This window comes from Cynara cardunculus (assembly GCF_001531365.2).
Source record: "Cynara cardunculus var. scolymus isolate 2C chromosome LG 11, CcrdV1, whole genome shotgun sequence".
NCBI lineage: Eukaryota > Viridiplantae > Streptophyta > Magnoliopsida > Asterales > Asteraceae > Cynara > Cynara cardunculus.
The window spans coordinates 1,811,825-1,831,544 of NC_037538.1; the positions used below are offsets into that span (position 1 = coordinate 1,811,825).

At 34.9% G+C, this 19,720-nt stretch overlaps 4 protein-coding genes across 4 annotated transcripts; 3 read left to right on the top strand and 1 right to left on the bottom strand.

The window, feature by feature from the left end:
* Window positions 1–1,179: 1,179 nt before the first annotated feature.
* Window positions 1,180–4,065, top strand: LOC112521330 (glucan endo-1,3-beta-glucosidase 4). Its single transcript, XM_025130119.1, has 5 exons — window positions 1,180–1,338; window positions 1,980–2,075; window positions 2,180–3,427; window positions 3,553–3,580; window positions 3,667–4,065. Exons 2-5 carry the CDS (start codon window positions 2,015–2,017, stop codon window positions 3,797–3,799), a joined length of 1,470 nt encoding a protein of 489 aa, XP_024985887.1. The 5' UTR covers window positions 1,180–1,338; window positions 1,980–2,014; the 3' UTR covers window positions 3,800–4,065.
* A 247-nt stretch (window positions 4,066–4,312) lies between these two features.
* On the top strand, window positions 4,313–6,804 carry LOC112521549 (constitutive photomorphogenesis protein 10). The gene is made up of 4 exons (XM_025130469.1): window positions 4,313–4,614; window positions 5,183–5,256; window positions 5,469–5,619; window positions 6,577–6,804. Exons 1-4 carry the CDS (start codon window positions 4,434–4,436, stop codon window positions 6,672–6,674), a joined length of 504 nt encoding a protein of 167 aa, XP_024986237.1. The 5' UTR covers window positions 4,313–4,433; the 3' UTR covers window positions 6,675–6,804.
* Window positions 6,805–9,329: 2,525 nt separating this feature from the next.
* LOC112521503 (probable acyl-activating enzyme 18, peroxisomal) lies at window positions 9,330–14,353 on the top strand. Its single transcript, XM_025130402.1, has 12 exons — window positions 9,330–9,675; window positions 10,123–10,252; window positions 10,333–10,592; window positions 10,792–11,163; window positions 11,559–11,632; window positions 11,708–11,928; window positions 12,220–12,314; window positions 12,395–12,611; window positions 12,706–12,831; window positions 12,945–13,043; window positions 13,574–13,780; window positions 14,094–14,353. Exons 1-12 carry the CDS (start codon window positions 9,395–9,397, stop codon window positions 14,205–14,207), a joined length of 2,196 nt encoding a protein of 731 aa, XP_024986170.1. The 5' UTR covers window positions 9,330–9,394; the 3' UTR covers window positions 14,208–14,353.
* A 48-nt stretch (window positions 14,354–14,401) lies between these two features.
* LOC112522132 (feruloyl CoA ortho-hydroxylase 1) lies at window positions 14,402–17,508 on the bottom strand. The gene is made up of 2 exons (XM_025131212.1): window positions 17,003–17,508; window positions 14,402–14,966 (listed from the first exon to the last, which is right to left on the bottom strand). The coding sequence occupies exons 1-2, from the start codon at window positions 17,506–17,508 to the stop codon at window positions 14,402–14,404; spliced, it is 1,071 nt and encodes a 356-aa protein (XP_024986980.1).
* Window positions 17,509–19,720: the final 2,212 nt, after the last annotated feature.

Sequence of the window (19,720 nt, forward strand, 5' to 3'; positions counted from 1 at the left end):
GAATTAAATATGATATAAAATAATATGAAGAGTTTTGGATAGTAGAATGTAGCACGGTCGAAATACAGGTTCACGCTTGAAAGATTCTCAAGGTCCACCTTTTGTCAATACCCTTTTTTTCCCTTTCTCAATAGCTTTTTCCCATGTTACAAAAACCAAGTATAATATTAAAAAATGGGTGTTTAGATTGGACTAATCGCATAAAAGATATCCCATTTCAGCCTTTTTTATTATTATCTTGAAGAAGCAAAAACCCATGCAAGAAAATTCAAATTTTAAAATAAAGATTTTCTTTAAAAAGCAAATCTTTAAAACAAAGGTCAAAGCTTTTCATTTTACTCGTTAAGGGTTGTTGTGTTACGATTTATTGAGCCATATAACATATATGACTTATTCGAACAACTATACCTATGACTTTTCAATCGATATCTCCTGCTCCATTGTTACCCTGGTCTAGTAAAGTCGTCTTCTTCCTGATCGACTTCTTTAACTCAATCATAAATCACAATCGGAGCTTCACTACATATTTCCAGATTTTGTTTGTTTCTTTATTAGGTTTCAATCCCAATCTTATCTTAGACATGGTTGTGATAAAGACAACAGTGGCTGTTACATTTGTGCTACTACCAACTGCTGTGGATATTCTGGCAAAACAACAGTAGTCATTGAAACTGATGCATCAAATTTGACATCAAATTCAACAGCTACCAGATTAAAAAATCGAGCCCCATAAGATGATTTAGGGGAAAAACATAAAGGTTGACACATTTGATTGTAACTCACTTTTTTTTTTTTTTTTATGTATTTCAATCTCATTCATTCAACATTTTTATCTAATGATTGTTTTAATGGTATAAAAATATAGATTCAAAGGTAAAATGACCATTCATAATATTCAAACTGTTTATCCGGTAAAACAAACAAATAACAACATATCTATAACTATATAAATACATATATTCATAGAGAAGAACCCTAATTCCATCTTTGTGAAGCTTCTGCCCCCCACATCCCACCATTTCTGAAGGGGGATTTTGTTTGTTTATTTATTGTGTATTAAAAAAATATGTTTTTTGAGTGGTGGTGGGGTATAATGTATCGAACAATTATTATGTAATAAATGGGAGGGGGGATGTATAATAAATATGAAAACAAGCTGTTCTGGTTTCCTCTTCTGAAAGGTCCCAACTTTTTACTCTCACTCTCACTTCTTTGTAAATGTTAAATGTGGCTTTGGATTCTTTCATAGATTTCATCATCTTCTTCTTCATTTGGTACACCTCTGCCTGCTAAACAACACTATTCTTTTGGGTGGTACTTTCTACACTTACTCTACAGGTATTTCCAAGGGTTTTTCCATGTGGGTTTCTTGAATTTTATAGTCTTTGATCTTGCTGAAATCAATAGGTGTTGTGTGAATGTAGATTTTAGCTCAATTGGGTGTCTTTTGTGGTAAAGATTGGCTTGATCTAGCAAGATTGACTTAGTATCCCAAAAAGTTGTTCTTTTTGGGATGTTTGAAGACTGATTTTAACCTACTATCTGCTCCTATTCTGCTGTTTTCTGCTCATTTTATCTTTAAATTGTAGCTTTAGGGTTTATCACATTGGTTTTCAGTTGAAATCATCTCTCTGTTTCTGCCATTTCAAATAGATAAGATTTCAAGATTTACCTTATCTTTACCCCCATTATGTTCATACGCATGGCTTGTTTGCTTTATGTTTTGCCTCACATTGGTCTTTTGGCATGTTCTTTTCTGGGTTTTGTATGTCTGAATTGGACCAAAATTTTGATCAGGATGATCCAATATTTCTTGATTTTCCGGTCACAAAGGCTCTGTGAAGATAGGTCATTGAGCCATAGGATTGATCTTTCTGATCTGTTCTTTTTCTGGGTGTTCTTTGAATTCCCTTTTTGCCCTTATCATGCTAAAGAAAGTAAAAAATCTGCAAATCTTGACCATTGATTCTGAATTTTAGGGGTGAAGATTGAGGTCAAACTGTCAACCGGAACAATGAGGCTTGAAATGTTGCTTGGATATGTTCTTATGTATGGCAGTTTGTCCATGGCATTAGGTAATCTCAAATGTTTTTATGATTGATTTCCTTTTGACTTTGAGGTCAAACTTGTTGGTTCTTGAATTCAAACTTGAAATGAACCAATTACAACCAAATTGCAGGTGGGTATGTGGGAATCAACATTGGAACTGATCTTTCCAACTTACCGTCACCGGAGCAAGTGGTTGCGATACTTAGATCCCATCAAATAGAACACGTTCGCCTTTTTGATGCCGATAATCACCTGCTTAGCGCTCTTTCGGACACCGGAATCGAAGTTATGATCAGTGTGACGAATGAGGAGGTTTTAGGAATTGGGGAATCGCCGGCAGCCGCGGCTTCTTGGATCAACAGAAATGTTGCGGCATTCGTACCCTCGACAAACATCACTGCCATTGCTGTTGGTAGTGAAGTTCTTTCGACAATCCCACATGCCGCCCCGGTTTTGGTTCCTGCCATGAACTATCTTCACAAAGCCTTAGTTTCTTCGAACCTGAATTACCAAATCAAAGTTTCGACCCCGATGTCAATGGATTTGATCCCTAAGCCGTTCCCGCCATCTGCCGCCACGTTTAACTCGTCTTGGAACTCGACTATTGACGAGATTCTTGACTTTTTAAGAAACACAAATTCCTTTTTCATGCTGAATGCTTATCCTTACTACGGTTACATACAAAGCAGCGGTATTTTCCCGATTGAATACGCACTCCTCCAGCAGCTCTCGCCGGTCAAACAGATTGTTGACCCGAATACGCTCTTCCATTATGACAGTATGTTTGATGCTATGGTGGATGCGACTTACAACTCTATAGCAGCTTATAACTCCTCCGTGATCCCAATTGTTGTGACCGAGACTGGTTGGCCATGGGCGGGTGGCGCTAATGAACGTGATGCCACCATGGAAAATGCCGAGAAATTTAACAATAACTTGATACGTCGTGTCTTGAATAACTCCGGCCCACCAAGTCAGCCGACGATTCCTATCAACTCGTATATTTACGAGCTGTTTAATGAAGACAAACGACCTGGGCCTGTCTCGGAGAAAAGTTACGGTGTGTATTTTAGCAATGGGACCTCGGTTTATACGTTTAGTTTGGATGCATCGGCCCAAACATCGGCGAATTCTTCAGGCGGGTTTTGTGTTGCAAGAAAGGGAGCCGACACCAGTAGCTTGCAAGACGGTCTGAACTGGGCGTGCGGCCCAGGCCAAGCCAACTGCAGCGGTATTCAGTCAGGACAGCCGTGTTATATGCCAGATACCATTGAAAACCATGCTTCGTTTGCTTACAACGATTACTACCAAAGAATGCGTAGTGTCGGCGGAACCTGCGATTTTAGCGGTACCGCTATAACTACGATGGTCGATCCCAGTACGTGCTCTACTACCAACCATAAGTTATCTTATTTTCTGAGCTCGGGCAACAGTCAGCCAGTTTATCAGATAGTTTGCTGAACACCATACAACTTGTTTCTAAACTGTATTTTCTTTTTGCAGGTTACGGGTCGTGTGTATTTACAGGAAGGTAAGAACACGAAAGCTATAGAACATTGTTGATCGCAATCGTTTCTTTACGAGACTACTAACGTGTGCAATATTGTCTTTGAACAGTACGAATATGAGCATTGGTGGAATGGTTCCAGCTGCATTTGGACCAGAGGGACCTCCTGGAAGTATGTCACCGAGTCAACATCCTCACGTCTGGTGCTTGTTTGTGGCCACGGTTGTAGCGTTGGTCCTGTAGATTTTTGGCCGTTTTGTATAGTTGGTATTCGCTCCTTAGGGTGCGTTTGGTATGCAGACTACATGGGAATATCGCGACACGAAATTCGACAGAAATTGTAGATTAAAATTGGTAAAAGGGTTTGGTTTGTTATTGCCAAATCTTGGCTTCTTTTCTTCTTGTTGGTTTTGTAATGTGTTTTAAAGTTTTTGAGGCTGATTATTAGGGTTGTCATTTATGAGACTGTGGTGCAGATGTTGGATCAAATAGTTACTGGTTCATTTCAAGTTCGCATTGTTTCCTTTTCACGATTAACGATTAACGATTTCCTCATCGTCAAATGAATTCATGATTAACGATTTTCTCATTAACGTCAAAGATGGGACCTGATAAGAAAAGATCCATGTAAATGATCGAAATTGTGAGGTTCATAATAATTTTATAACGTTGTCAACCAAATTTCTTTGACAATTTAACTTGTGATTTTTATATTCCGATCCTTTTGGACAACAACTTCCATTTGCAACGGATGATGATATTATCCCTAAAATTAATGGATTTAATGATAAGTTAAGAAGAAATGAAAGAAAGGGTCAAACAAGCGGTGTGTTGGTAAAGAAAGAGAGAGGAAAGAAGGGGGGGAAGTGAGTGGGTGATGAACGCTGGGAGCTTGAGTGGTGGGCGGTCATGGCCGTCAAGAACATCTTTAACGTCATCAGGGAGGAGGATACAGAAGGAGATGGCGGAACTTAACATGGACCCACCTGCCGATTGCTCTGCTGGTCCCAAAGGCGACAATCTTTATCACTGGGTCGCCACTCTCTTCGGTCCCCAAGGTACCCAACCTCTTACTCTGTGTTTGAATGTTTATCTTCGCAAATTCTTCTGCTTGTAATTTCTGGATTTGGGGTTCTTGTTTTATCTTCCAATTCATATGAATCCCTATTGGGATTTATGAGATGCATAATTGCGTTCAATGAGGGTAAGAAAACCTGTGAAAGACCTCGATGCGATGAATGAGGGACAAGTGTTCGATCAAATGCGTAAGAGAACAACTTCACGTGAATACTAGCTTTTGCTGAGAAAAGAAGCTGCAGATTCATTGAAGTAACTTGTTTTTACTTAACTACTAAACTGCTCTCTTAATCTTTCATAGATAAAGTTCATTTTCTGCCATTACATGTAATCCTTGTTTCTAGTCTGATGCATCGCAGTTTCCGATTGTTGGAGTACAAACTCTTGTACCTCTAAATCTAATGTACTTGATCTGCAAACGACAACCTCAAACTTGGATGGAGGGGTTTTCACAGCCACTCTATGCCTACCTAAGTTGTGGGATTGTTTGCAGAATACATTTTCTTGATTTTGGTTGTTTTGTTGTTGTTATTGTTTATGTTCTTGTAGGAACACCTTATGAAGGAGGAATATACTTTCTTGACATAACATTTCCGGCTAATTATCCCTTTAAACCCCCAAAGGTATGCTCATATGCATGCTGGATGAAGTATCTGTTTTATTGTGCCTTTTCTGTGTTGTTAAGTTTTCATGCAAAGAACTTTGTGTTAAACCGTATTCTAGTTGCACGGCTCCTATAGAAGTTCCAGTTTCTCTTGTTGTGTATCGTGATTCCAAAGGCAACTGCGTTTTTGCAAGTGTAGTTCCTTGAGTAGCTTATTGGATTGCGGTGCAGGTTGTTTTTAAAACACGTATATATCATTGCAATGTGGATTCAATCGGCAACGTTAGCTTAGATATCCTAGATGAAAACAGTTGGAGTCCTGCTTTAACAATCTCAAAGGTGCTACTTGCTTTGCGATCAATCTTCACCAACCCCAACCCTTGTATGTATTTCATTCTCTCAATTTCTTGAACCAAACAAGAGCCATATATATATATATACATATATATATATATATATACATATATATACATATATATATATATAGTTCACGTGAGACCAGCCTGTTTTCTTGAGACCCGCGAGACTATTTTTTTACACTTGAAACATCACAGCAAAATACTGTGAAGGTAAAAAAAAACCGAACTTTCACAGCAAAAACACTGTGAAGGTCACCTTTACAGCATTTTGCTATGAAGTTTCAAGTGTAAAAAGGTGGTCTCACGAAAATAGGCTGGTCTCACGTGATCCCAAGTCTCTCTCTCTCTCTCTCTCTCTATATATATATATATATATATATGTAGAGTCGGGTTTATATGAGAATGATACCTATTTAAGAAAATAAGAAAATGGCTAAATCACATGTGATTTTGCACTAACCTCACGTACAAAATCACATGTCATTTACGCGACCATGCCACACGGCCATAGGGTCGTCCGGACACCTTTTTGGCCGTTAATGTAAAGTCACATGTGATTTTATACGTAATTTGGTCCTTTTCTTATTTTCTTAAATAGGTATCACTCTCGTATGAACCTACCTCTATATATGTACATGTATGTATACATAGGGACAGGTGCAGGGGAAACCCGCAAAAAATGAAAAACTGAGGAACATCCTAGTAAACCATTCATCTATACGTACACACATGTGTATACAAGTAATTTGTCCGGTATACACATGTGCATAACGTACACACATGTATAGAGACCAAGAAACATCTTTGATTACTCGTATGCATATCCACATACCATACAGATGAATGATTATTAAGATGTTTCTCAGTTTTTCATTTCTACAGGGTTTGCGCAGAACCCCCCTCTCTCTCTCTCTCTATATATATATATATATATATATATTCTCAACTTCTAAGTGGATGTTATTGTTATTTTGCTGCAGATAAACCTCAAGTTCCAGGAATTGCTCAGTTGTATTTGGTAGACAGAAATAAACATGATGCAGTAGCTGCTGAGTGGACTCGACGATTTGCAAAGTAGAAATTAGAAAGCAAATCGGTATGTATGTATGTATGTATGTATGTGTGTGTTGTTTTAGTAGTTCAATTACTTTTTTTAGGAATTATTTAATGTTTGATACCTTCCTTCATTGTACACAAGTAAGAGGTGGCTCTCAACTCTCTGAGTTTATATATATTGTGATTTCGATACACTTTCGTGTTCAATTAAAGTTCGGGTTGTAAACTTTACGTCTCAATGCTTTTCAATGTGTCAAATTGAAGTTGGTCTTGCACAATTCGGTTTTTAAGCAGGAGGTTCTCAAGTGCGGTGCTTGGTTCCTGAACTTGTTACCGAAGTAATCATTGATCATAAAGAAAAGCAACAGTTTGGAAAATTTACGAGTTGGTGATTCTGTCGAGGGAAGAAGATTTCATATTAAAACGACCCATGGGAAAGTATTGAATAACTCAAGTTCAATGCAAATGCAAATTGGTCAAATCAGATATGATGTCGAGTTAACTCGAATGATCAATCAAAGTTGGTGATCTAATTAGGGTTGACATTCCGTTGTGGATTCAAACATCTTCCAAACGAGAGAACGAGACGCAAGTCCTTCTACCCTTCAATGTGAAAAATTGCACAAATGGAAATGCATTATTTTTAAACTTGGTTAAGTTGTGATGCTCTAACATATGACATCTAGAATGTTCCATACAATTTATCATATTCTTATTTTCGTATGACGACTCATTGTATTGATTTATTGACGTGGATTATCATAAAACACATATTTGCATTCGAGCAATCTAGAAGAGAATTGATTCAATATTTTTAAAAATTAAAAATAACTTTTAATAAATGTAATTAAATGCAAAATTTAATGAAGGAATGATAAAGTCGTTAATATTTGACTTTTTAATGGTAAGCAATCATCGTACTTTGAAATACAAAATGAATTATTTTTAATAAATAGCAATTATGCACAAAAAATTCAATTTCATCCCATCCATTTTGATGGATTAGGACAAAATACTTCTTATACAATATATTAAAAGGGTAATCGTACAATGCAGCGAAATACATCTCGATTTTAATGTTTTTTTATTATTTGTTTATGTCAATGTTATAATACAGTTTTATATTGTTTTGAGAAAATGATAATGTTTTTATATTTAAATAAAATATAAATTCGAAGATCCATAAAAACTTGAAAAAAGATATCGATATTATAATCAAATTAAGTATTTAAAATTTCTCGTTTTTTGTTTAATTTCTTTAATTTTTTTACTATGGTTTAATAATGAATAACTTATTTCCGGTTTAATAATATAATTTTTTTGTAAAGATAATAATTAAGTATTCTTTTAAATGTTAATAATTATTTCAATTAAATGAAATATTTATAATATTTAATTTGACATATATATAAATAGGTAAAAGATCTTGTGAGAAACATAATTAATGTGAGAAACCTAAAAAGAGGTCTCAACCCTTGATCAACTTTAATATCAAACCCGTCCATGAATCATGCTTGATACGGAATTGATCGGGTGTATCTCATCTCGATGCATCTCATCGTAATGTGCATCCAAAAGTGGAGATCTTTTCTTATGCTCTCACCTTAACGCTCACTTTCACAGGAACTCAACCCTATATAAATATACTTTTTTATCCCATCGAGTCTGAAAATTAACAAGATATATTCAACCATCACTTATAATTTCAATATTTATAAAATATATTTTTGTATTTAAAAAAAAATTTTAATTTTTTATTATTAATTTAAAATAAAAATTTAAACCCCCATCATTTTATACAGATACACAACTGGTACATATATGCATTAAAAAGTAAATCAAAATGATTATTTTCAATGATTCATATCTTACATAAATTTAAAACATTATTGATTTTTATACCGTTAATTTCTTATATAATTTCAAAATCATCCTTTCTCTTCGTCTTAAATAAATATCATAATAAAAGAATCATATAAGAACTACATCTTTTTTTAGCGGAAAACAAACATAACGAATTAGCAAGCATTTATTGATAAAAATCAACACTTTAATTTACATTATTAGATAAGACTATAATTTGTTCGAAAGGGTATTATAATTTGTATACAAGAATTTATCTGGTAAACGTCGATCATTTATTGGATAAGACTCTTCATCCTATCTTATCAGATAAATCATCACCACTTAGGGGGTGTTTGGAATTGCTGAATAGTTTGGTACAGAATGATTAAGAGATTCTCATGATATAGTGCAAAAATGAAATATAATTATTTGATAATTGTGTATAATGAAATTAGGGCTTTTAATGGTTAAAAGAGATCCAAGATACAAAATCATTCAAAGGGTTTTAGAATCATTAAGAGACATAATTTTTTTTGCCAAACAAGATTTATATCTTTAACAATTAAATATTGTCTTTTAATGGATCATTATCCCGTAAAACAAAAGACCTAATTAATATTTAACGGTAAAAGTTTTTCGGCCCCTAAGTAGAAATACCAAAGATCATGTAGATGTTATCCAAAGTTCATAAAGTTGGGAACTTTTCAAGACTTTTTGCAACCGTAAACAAGAAGGAATAGCATACGACTGGTCTACACCACCTCCTACAATTTATTGCCACCTACAATCCTTCAATCATTCTTGATCAGTGGATGAATCACCTACCTCCCACATGATTCGTTTAAATCTTCTTGTTTAAACACTGAATTCAAATGTTTAAACACACTTAAAAGTGAAATGGTGATGACTAAGGCTAAAGGTATTCAAGAATTTGGATTACAAGAACTGTTGAATACCGGATTAAAACCAGATGATGCCAAATCTCTTCAAATCGAGCTTAAACACGCCATTGATTGCACTTCTAGCTCCAACCCAGTTGAGTTATGGCGCCACATCACTTCTCGAAGGTTGCTCAAACCATCTTACCCTCATTCTCTGCATCGATTCATCTACAATGCGGTGTACGCCGACTACGATGAGACAATCCATGGCCCTCCACTCTATTGGTTCCCTTCCCAGTAAGTTATACGACTATGTATTTATGTTTATAGGAAATGTGAAAAGGGCATTAATGAATTAGCTGAAATAAAATGTATTAACTTTGAAGATGTTGCAAGAATTATAAGGATTTCGTTAGACCCAGATGGAAGATTTCGTACTGCAATTTAGAGATGCAAAATGTAATTGATTAAGGACGAATTTAGCTTACATAATGTGCATTTGAAGATGGGTTTTTCCAGAAATCCATCTTTTCAGATAGGAGTGTATAAAGCCCAGGTGGAAGATATTATGGTGCAGATTAGAGCTGTAAATTTAGGTTGATTGTGAATGAATTAGGTGAAATGATATGCAATTGAAGATGGAGTTTCAGGAAATTCATATTTTTAAGAAATCTTTATTTCTTTAAGGACTTTATAAGAACCAAAATGAAAGAGTTGTGGTGTGATGATGTGCTTGTTTCTTAGCATTGATTCTAAAAGGACAAACTTGGGGAGAATTATGGAAACCCATGGTGGAAAGCTTCTAGGAGCAGCTTACAAGGATCCTATAACAAGTTTTAAACAATTTCAGAAGTTTTCTGTTCAACATCCAGAGGCAAGTTCTTGATCTTACATTTGTATTTCCTCATGATTCATGGAGTCATCTAATGAATGTTATGATGTTTCGATTCATAGGTTTACTGGTCGATAGTCTTGGAAAAGCTTTCAATCCGATTTCATCAACCTCCAAAATGTATATTGGATACCTCTGATGAATCAAAACTCGGTGGCACTTGGCTTCCTGGTTCCATTTTGAACATTGCCGAGTGTTGTTTGCTATCAGCAAGCGAAACAGATAAAGAAAATGAAAGCATTGCAATTGTATGGAGGGATGAAAGATTCGATAATTCTGATGTAAACAGGATGACATTAAACGAACTGCGACACCAAGTAATGTATGATTTCCGTCTTAATGAATGTTGTATGTAACAACTCATCTCACATGGAATAAGAAATGGGATTTGTGAGCTCCTTATAAGCCTCAAGTTGTGGGGTCCCAATAACTTCCACCATGGTTTTAAGTTGGATTCAAAGTTATTTCTGGCTTTAGATTATTGGTTAAAGTGAAGTGACATACTTAATAATTTTGCGCAGGTTGGTTGCAAATGCATTAAAGGGCTTGTTTACAAAGGGAGATCGGATTGCAATTGACATGCCAATGACAGTCACTGCAGTTATTATATATTTGGCAATTGTATATGCTGGATTAGTGGTTGTATCAATAGCTGATAGCTTTGCGGCAAAGGAGATTGAAACACGATTGCGGGTTTCTAAATCAACAGCTATCTTCACTCAAGATTACATTGTTAGAGGTGGTCGACGATTTCCTTTGTACAGCCGTGTTGTTGAAGCCACTCCAATTAGAGCCATTGTTGTACCTGCCATCGGAGAAAATATAGACATCAAACTAAGAAAACAGGATATCTCTTGGCAAGATTTCCTTTCTGGTGCACAACACCTTCCTAGGTACACTTCTAGTTCTTGAATAAGATCCTTCTGGAATCTACTGGAACTGTTGTTATGTTCTTTAGGGGCTGTTTGTTTGGTTTTCCATCAACTCCTATATGAATGAAGTAGTCTGTACGGATTAATCAGTCTTTATAGATTGGGGAAGTTTTTTGATTTAATTGGGAGGGACAGGTTTGGAAAAAACTTGTCTTTCTGCATAAAGCCCCCCTAGAATCTTAATGAATGAGTCACTTTCTATATCATTAAGCCACTACCAAACAGTCATGTATATTTGACCGAATAAGCTGCAAGTCCCATTAAGCTCATTAAGCTGCTACAAGCAGTCCCTTAGACATGCTAATGAACTGAAGAACGGAAAATATGGATCTAATGATGTAATAATTAAATTGCAGGCCAGATTATTGTGATCCAGTCTATCAATCGGTAGACGCGCTGACAAACATTCTCTTTTCTTCAGGAACAACAGGTTGAATGAATGCGTTCTCTTGTTTCTCTGAGTTTACTGCTCGAGTTGCTTATAACTGTTTTTTTCTTTTCTTAGGTGATCCGAAAGCTATACCATGGAATCAAATTTCTCCCATTCGAAGCTGTGCTGACTCATGGGGGCCTATGGATCTTCAGGCTGGAGATGTTTTCTGTTGGCCCACGAATTTGGGATGGGTTATGGGACCGGCATTGCTCTATACTTGTTTTCTGAGTGGTACAACACTAGCTCTTTATCATGGCTCTCCGCTAGGTCCTGGTTTCGGAAAATTTGTTCAGGTTGCTTCTTGAAACCCTCTCACAACCACGTTAGACCGGAAAATGTATATTTTATGCTTCAGGAGGTGTTGGTTCTCATAATGCTTTTTAATTGGATGGAATGTGTCGAAGGAATTGGAATTGAATCAGGTTTGACCACGCGTCTGGTTAACAGGAAGCTGAATGAAATCTGTTGAATGAAATTAGAATCTGTCTTTTTGGTTCGCAAAATATGACTTCAGAATTGTAACGAAATAATGACAAATGACCAAAATACCCCTTTATCACGAAGTTGCGTGGGTTGTTTTTCAGGATGCAGGAGTGACACATTTGGGCACTGTTCCAAGTCTAGTCAAGTCTTGGAGAAGTACAAGATGTATGGAAGGGCTGGATTGGACAAAGATCAAGTAACCGCCGTTTCTTACTGCAATTTATGAAAAAATGGTGAGCGAAAACGGTTATGCAACTTGATTACAAATATGTGCAGGGTATTTGGGTCTACTGGTGAAGCCTCCAATGTTGATGATGACCTTTGGCTATCTTCGAGGGTTTATTACAAACCCATCCTTGAATGTTGTGGGGGTACCGAGCTCGCATCATCTTACATGCAAGGGAATCTTCTACAGCCACAAGCCTTCGGAGCTCTTAGCTCTGCTTCAATGACAACGGGTTTTGTGGTTCTTGATGATCAAGGAGTTCCTTACGTAAGATCGTTCAGATTTCTAACACAAGTTCACCATCTTCAAGATTTATCACACTTCAAGTTTGATTCATTCTTGTTTGTTTAATATATGACAGCCAGATGATCAACCCTGTGTTGGTGAAGTGGGCTTATTTGCTCTGTATATGGGAGCAACCGATAGACTGCTTAATGCAAATAACGAAGAAGTTTACTTTAAGGGAATGCCAGTTTACAAAGGAAAGGTATGAAGAGTTCCAAAAGGTTTCTTTTTTTGCAAATCTTTCGATCATCCACCAACAGACCCATGAAAGATTTCATGTCGTTTTTCTAACAAAAACATGATGTGTTTGTCCAGAAACTCAGGAGACATGGAGACATCCTCAAGAGAACGATCGGAGGCTATTTTTTTGTACAAGGCAGGGCTGATGATACCATGAACCTTGGAGGCATAAAGGTAAAGATCCACTAATATTATGGTATTTTGGACATTATATATGGATGCGTTTGGTATCCAGACATGATAGTACATGACAGAATAGTTGTTCAACGTTTTGGTAAAATAAAAATGATAAAATGACCAATTTACCCTTAATTTTATGTAATTTTATTACTTTACAATAAAATAAATATTTTTTATAACAAAATATATCATTAGAAGATTTTCGTCAATAATATATCATTGGTATATTGGTGAAATATACGTTTGTTCCTTGTTCCATGGGATGGAGGTGGAACACGCTTGTTCCTGTTTGTTCCACATAAAAGTCCTGCCAAACATGGGATAGTGATCCTTATTTTGTCTTGTACTGTCTAGTGTACAAAACGCACCCTATATGACTTGATTTTGCTAAGATCACTGGGGTAAAAGATAACCATCCTTGAGTTTTTATAATGCACCCTAAACCCTGAACTCTAAACCCTTAAACCCTAAGCGTTTAGTGTGTTTTTATATTACAAGAAACTGAGAAAGATGTGTGCATGCAGACAAGCTCGATTGAGATCGAGCGGGTTTGTGAGCAGGCTGATGGAACCATCATGGAAACGGCTGCAGTCAGTGCTGCACCTGCAATCGGTGGTCCAGAACTGTTAGCCATATTCGTGGTACTAAAGAAGGGGTTCAACGCTGAACCGGAGAAGCTGAAGATGATATTTTCGAAGGCCATTCAAAGAAACCTCAACCCATTGTTCAAGGTTCTCCTCATCTGCTCCCCCCTTTTCAGATTACTTGAACACAAACTATCCATGTGGAAAACTCTCAAAAAGATAAAAATTTGAGGAACACCCTAACAACCGACATGCACATGTTTTCTAGTTTCTATGCACGTGTGCATGGTATACACATATGCATACCAGATAAATTATTTACAAAGTAGTTGTATGCAATGTGTATACCATACAAAATGAATAGTTACTATTTCTTTGCAGTTTCTCTTGAATATGACCCTATATATATATATAACTAATTAAGCGTTAATTATGTGTTTTCGAATTCATTAATGAACAGGTGAGCTTCGTCAAGATTGTCCCAGAGTTTCCTCGAACCGCTTCTAACAAGTTACTGAGGAGAGTTTTAAGGGATCAAATGAAGGAGGAGCTTCGCGTTCGCAGCAAAATGTAACCATGGTCTTAACTACTGGTATACGGTCGATCATTGCTGTTTAAATAAATGTAAAACATTGGCATTTTCGACTGCAAGTAGACGTATCTCGTTCTGTTGACACCTTATTTTCTCGATATATAAGAGGTTTTTATAACGTTTACTATCAAGGGATTATACGACCATCCTTGATTCTTTGTTATTTTACATGAAAACTATACCTTTGCAAACTCAACTGTGGCCTTCCCGTCATGTGCTTTTCTGAAGAAATGCTTGACGTAATCCGAATAGAGGACATTCTTGTAGACTGGTTTCTCTCCACCGTGAAGCACTTCCGGCAGTGGTCCAATAATATCGCTAGGCCTCGGGTTCACGAATATTGGCACTGAAATCCTGTTGCTGCTCCCGTTAGCAATTACTCGATGCTCGATACTTTTGTACTTGCCGTTACTCATGATCTGAAGCGCGTCTCCAACGTTGATCACCAAAGATCCGGTGACCGGAGGGACATGAACCCATTTCATAGTCTCTGTGTTTCGCACGTAAAGCCCTCCGATGTCGTCTTGAAGGAGTATAGTGAGTGTGGAAACGTCTGAATGACGCCCCACACCGACTGTGAGCTCGGGGTTAGGACATTTAGGATAGTAATTAAGGTTGATCCGCTTCGATCCCATTAGAATCGATTCATCAATCTCTTTTACGTTCAGTCCTTTCATCAGTATCTCTAGCAACTTCTTGACGATGAGTTCAGAACTCTTGATGTATTCCAAAGCTTGATTCCTGCCATAAAAAACTAAACTTTAAGATCTTTACTATTTTAGTTCTTAGGGAATGTTTGAAATTTGTAGAAGGATTAAGTTGTAAGAATGATTATAATATATTTTAAATAAAATATAATTGTTTGGTAATTATTTAGAATGAAATTAGGATGCTGAATGGTTAAGGAAGAACCAGTATACAAAATCATTTAGAGGGTTTTGAAACAATTAAGAGGCGATGCTTTAAATATTACTAGAAGAGTACTCGTGCATTACAGCGAGATACATCTCGATTTTAATGTTCTATTTTATTATTTGTCTCTGTTGATGTTATAATACGATTTTATGTGTTTTTAAGAAAAACAATAATGATTTTATTTTTGAATAAAATATAAATTTGAAGATATCATAAAATTTTGAAAAAAATATATCAATATTAATATCAAATCAATTATTTAAAAGTTCTCATTTTTTATGTAATTTCTTTAATTTATTTTTTTTAATTATAATTTAATTTAAGTTTAATAAGGATATAATTTATTTTTGGTTTAATAATATAACATTTTATAAAGATAATAATTAAGTATTATGTTATAACTCATTGATCATTCTAATTATATTTTAGATTTTTTATATTTAAAATGAGATGTTTATCCTGTATTTGACTATGTTTATCTGCAATTAGTAACACGAATTCCGATATGTAGCTTTAATAACTTGTACTTATGCACAATCTACTTGCAATCTTGAGTTTTAAGTAATATGCATTAATAAACAGTACTTTATGCATAAAAAATGGTTTTTAAGAGTTTTTGTCAAATCATTTATAATATAGTATAGATTATTTGAACATCAAAACAAAAAATCATAAAGAGGTTGACGTTGGGATGTTTCATTTGGGAAGGAGGCGATGCTTTAAATAAGAGGTAGGGATGTCATTTTTGTGGCTGAATGGGGACAACACATCATTTTTATCTGTGCGATTAAGCCATGTTCTGTGCAAATAAGCCGTAAGTAAACAACTCAAATGAGCTGTGCGAATAAGCCAAATAGATCAATAAGCCTAATTAAGCCGCAAGTAAACAGCCCCTAGTCTTTAACCTTTATATACCACTGAATTAGGTCGAGGAACACAAAGATTGTTGGACACATATAACAAAGAATAAAACTTCGTCTTGTAATAATGAGGTGTTTGGAATTGCTTATTTGAAACTAACTTACGTTTTTCTACAAAAATGTTTATCAACTTATTATAAGTGAGAATGATTTAATTTTTTCAAAAACTCCTTATTACCAGTTTGGCACCGGTATAAGCCGTTTATCTGAACACTCAAGTGCTTATTACCGGTGTCACATCAGAATAAATCAATAAGTTGTTTTTATAAGCAATCCCAAACACGCCCGCAGTTTATGTTTTTCATTAGTCTTTTTGAACACTTTTAATAGCGATTTGTGTAAATAACATTTTTCATCCTCGTGGTTTGTTCAAAATTGTGATTTCCGTCCCTGTGGTTTAGATATTTATGGTTTTCGTCCCTATGATTTATAAATCATTGTTATTTTCATTCTTATGATCTATAATTTATCATTGTTTCGGTCATTGTGATTTATAGTTCTTTACTATTTTGGTCTCTTGTACTTAAAAAATGTAAGAATTAGTTTAGGGACGAAAATAGAAATAAATTACAAACTATAAGAATGAAAACTACAATGATGAAAATGCAATTTTTAAAAACGATGGGGACGGAAAAGTAATTTATTCTAGTTATTTTATATGACATTTTTAGAAGTGTTGACGTAATACATTTATGCTTATACAACTCCTTTTTAAATATTGTTTTATAAAATAGTTATTACCACATTTTCTTATAAAAATATTCAAAAAAAACTAGTTACTACTTCCAAACATGTTATATAAACTTTTTACCACATCTTTAGATATAATGTTTTATTGTTTCGTCTTATAAATTAAGTCTTATAAGACAGTCTATAGAAGACTTAGACATATTTAACATCCTATAAACTCAATTTTGTTGCACGACAAGAGGAACAACATACCTGCATACCGGAGGCCAGAGGGAAGCAGCCTCATCATCGGATACAAAGAATAGACTGAGAAAATCCTTCCACTCGAGAGCTTTCTCGGCTTCAGGAGTAAAACTCGTACCGAAACGAACTCTATTCGTAACCGATCGTTCTTTTGAGTATTTGTGTTTTTCTTGTGCTGGCAACTTGAAAAACTGATGAGTTGCATCTTTGACATCCTCAAGAACATGAATAGGAACTCCATGGTTTACTATCTGAAAGAAACCCCATTTCTGTGCTGCATCACATATTGCTTCTGCAACTTTCGGGTCGTCCCAGTTGGACATATCGATGACTGGGATGCAGTCGTTAGGTGGCGCTTCCTCATTCGTCGTAGTATCGAACCGTTCATGCAAAGGTTGAATGTATTGGTGCGGTAGGGTGTCGAGTCCCAGTTCTGCTAAACCTTTGACTCCGTGACCTTTATTAACCACGAAATCAAGGATGTTGAGTGAGTTCATCGAGCTTGCTGGAGCCATGGTTCGAGTGAGTAGATGAAGGTGTGTGTAGATTTGGTTAGTCTGGTTGCTATTTATAGAAAGTAGTCGATGATACATAGCTTTGCGTGGTACCTACCATTCTAGTAAGGTTGCAGAATTCATGCCTTAGGAATTGCATAGGCATGGCCAGTCACATTGGGGTTGGTTTGAAGGAAATAAAATGTTAAACCTTCAAAATAATTACGTACTTTAAGTATCACTTTTTTTAGTGAACTACGTTTCAATATCTATGGACTATGGGAGTGTTTGGGATTGCTTATAAAAATAACTTATTGACTTATTCCGATGTAACACTGGTAATAAGTACTTTTGAGGGATGTTTGGTTCGCAGAATGATTTCTGAATGAATGGAATCTGCCAAAAGAATTGGAACCTGGAAGGAATTGGAATGTAATGTTATCAGGTTTGACCAAGTGTTTGTTTGGCAAGATTGGAATGTAATATGTTTAATGAATTAGAATTTGTCTGCTTGGCTTGCAACATAATTAGAATGAAATGACGAAAAATGACAAAAATACCTTTTCTTTGATATTTTTTAAAAAAATAATTTTTTTAATTACAAATACCAATAAGAATAACATTTAATAAGGAAATAAATGTTTACCATTTATGAAATCATATATAAACATAAAACGTGTAGATATCGATATTTTCAATAGATTTCGTTTTTAATTTTTGTTGCATCAATTTTTTTTATTACAAAACTATTTAATATATATAGGCACGTTCAAATGAAAACCGTGTATTTCTTAGAAACCGTGTAAACTAATTTCAACCAATAGAAAAATCCATTTTTTTCTAATTAAATTGAATTATTAAGGGTATATTGGTCATTTGCATTGTATTATATTAAATATGGAAGTTATTAATAAATCTTAATTAAGATAACATAATAAAGATTTTTTTATAAATGTTAACGTTTAAATATTTAATTAAATTATAATATTAAAAATTGGATTTTGTTATATTGTGTTTCGGTTTATTATTGTCAAGATTCATGAAAATCGTAAGTTATTAGATCAATAAATCCATGAAATCAGTAATAGAATAAAGAAAAATATTCATGAAACCGGTATCATACATGGTGAAATCGGTGCATGGAGTAAGTGAAAATGAATATGAAATTGGTGCAGGATGAAATCGGTTTCATACATGGTGAAATTGGTGCATGAAATAAGTGAAAATTATTATGAAATGAGTACAGCATGATGAACATGAATAGATGCCTGATGAATAGGGTGCATGATGATATGGGTGCATGAAGGAAGTGAAACCATTTCATAATTGGAAGAAATTGGCTGATGAAATGGATGCATGAAGAAAGTGAAATCATTTCATAATTGATAATAAAATGTTATGTAATTAGCGAAGAAACCATTTCATTATTACAATGAAACAGATTCATCTACCAATAACAGTGAAACCATTTCATAATTAGATTGAAACAGATCAATCTACCGGAAACTTGAAAATGACAAATGTCTCATCTAACATTACGTTGATTTGTGTATTGATGAAACTGTGAAACCATTTCGTTCATGAAATGTAGTAGTATTTTTTTTTTTATTATTATTCAAAAGGTTTCATTATGTTAAATTGATTATAGTGTGTTTTATTTTTATTGTTGATCTATTTTAATTATGAATGTTATTTTTTTATAATATTTGAACGTAAAATTAATATATTATTTTACAAATGATTTTTTTTATTAACCTGGATATCCAACCCGCTATTCGAGCTGACTAATCTCAGGGCGACCACCTGCTTTGCAGATAGCCCAGAGTCACTGCATTTGAGCATCCGTGGCCACAAGGGGATTTTTATTCATCTTTGGATTTGAACCTGAGACCTCCTGGTACAAATGATTTTATTTCATTAATATTATGATATACATGATATGGTTGCTATTAATATTACCACTACCAAAGTTACCATTTTGCCCTTTTTGGGATTATAAAACAAGTTTTTATTTTATATTTTTTTTAATTTCTTAATATAACCTAAACTAATCTTGACCATTGATCCAGAAAATGAATGGATGGATTGGTTTACATGGTTTACACAAATGAGGGCGGTTTTCATTTGATCGCTTCTCTCTCCCTCTCTCTCTCTCTCTCTCTCTCTATATATATATATATATATATATAAGATATCTTGTTTTTAGGGTTTCTTCTCCTCTTTCTTTTATTTC

Coding starts and splice junctions, on each gene's coding strand:
- LOC112522132 (XM_025131212.1), bottom strand. CDS start 17,508: ATGGCTCCAGCAAGCTCGATGAACTCACTCAACATCCTTGATTTCGTG. Junction 14,967..17,002: donor CTCTGGCCTCCGGTATGCAG/GTATGTTGTTCC, acceptor TTTTTATGGCAG/GAATCAAGCTTTGGAATACA.
- LOC112521330 (XM_025130119.1), top strand. CDS start 2,015: ATGAGGCTTGAAATGTTGCTTGGATATGTTCTTATGTATGGCAGTTTG. Junction 2,076..2,179: donor CAGTTTGTCCATGGCATTAG/GTAATCTCAAAT, acceptor ACCAAATTGCAG/GTGGGTATGTGGGAATCAAC. Junction 3,581..3,666: donor TCGTGTGTATTTACAGGAAG/GTAAGAACACGA, acceptor GTCTTTGAACAG/TACGAATATGAGCATTGGTG.
- LOC112521549 (XM_025130469.1), top strand. CDS start 4,434: ATGAACGCTGGGAGCTTGAGTGGTGGGCGGTCATGGCCGTCAAGAACA. Junction 4,615..5,182: donor CACTCTCTTCGGTCCCCAAG/GTACCCAACCTC, acceptor ATGTTCTTGTAG/GAACACCTTATGAAGGAGGA. Junction 5,620..6,576: donor CTTCACCAACCCCAACCCTT/GTATGTATTTCA, acceptor ATTTTGCTGCAG/ATAAACCTCAAGTTCCAGGA.
- LOC112521503 (XM_025130402.1), top strand. CDS start 9,395: ATGGTGATGACTAAGGCTAAAGGTATTCAAGAATTTGGATTACAAGAA. Junction 11,929..12,219: donor GTTTCGGAAAATTTGTTCAG/GTTGCTTCTTGA, acceptor GTTGTTTTTCAG/GATGCAGGAGTGACACATTT. Junction 13,781..14,093: donor ACCTCAACCCATTGTTCAAG/GTTCTCCTCATC, acceptor ATTAATGAACAG/GTGAGCTTCGTCAAGATTGT.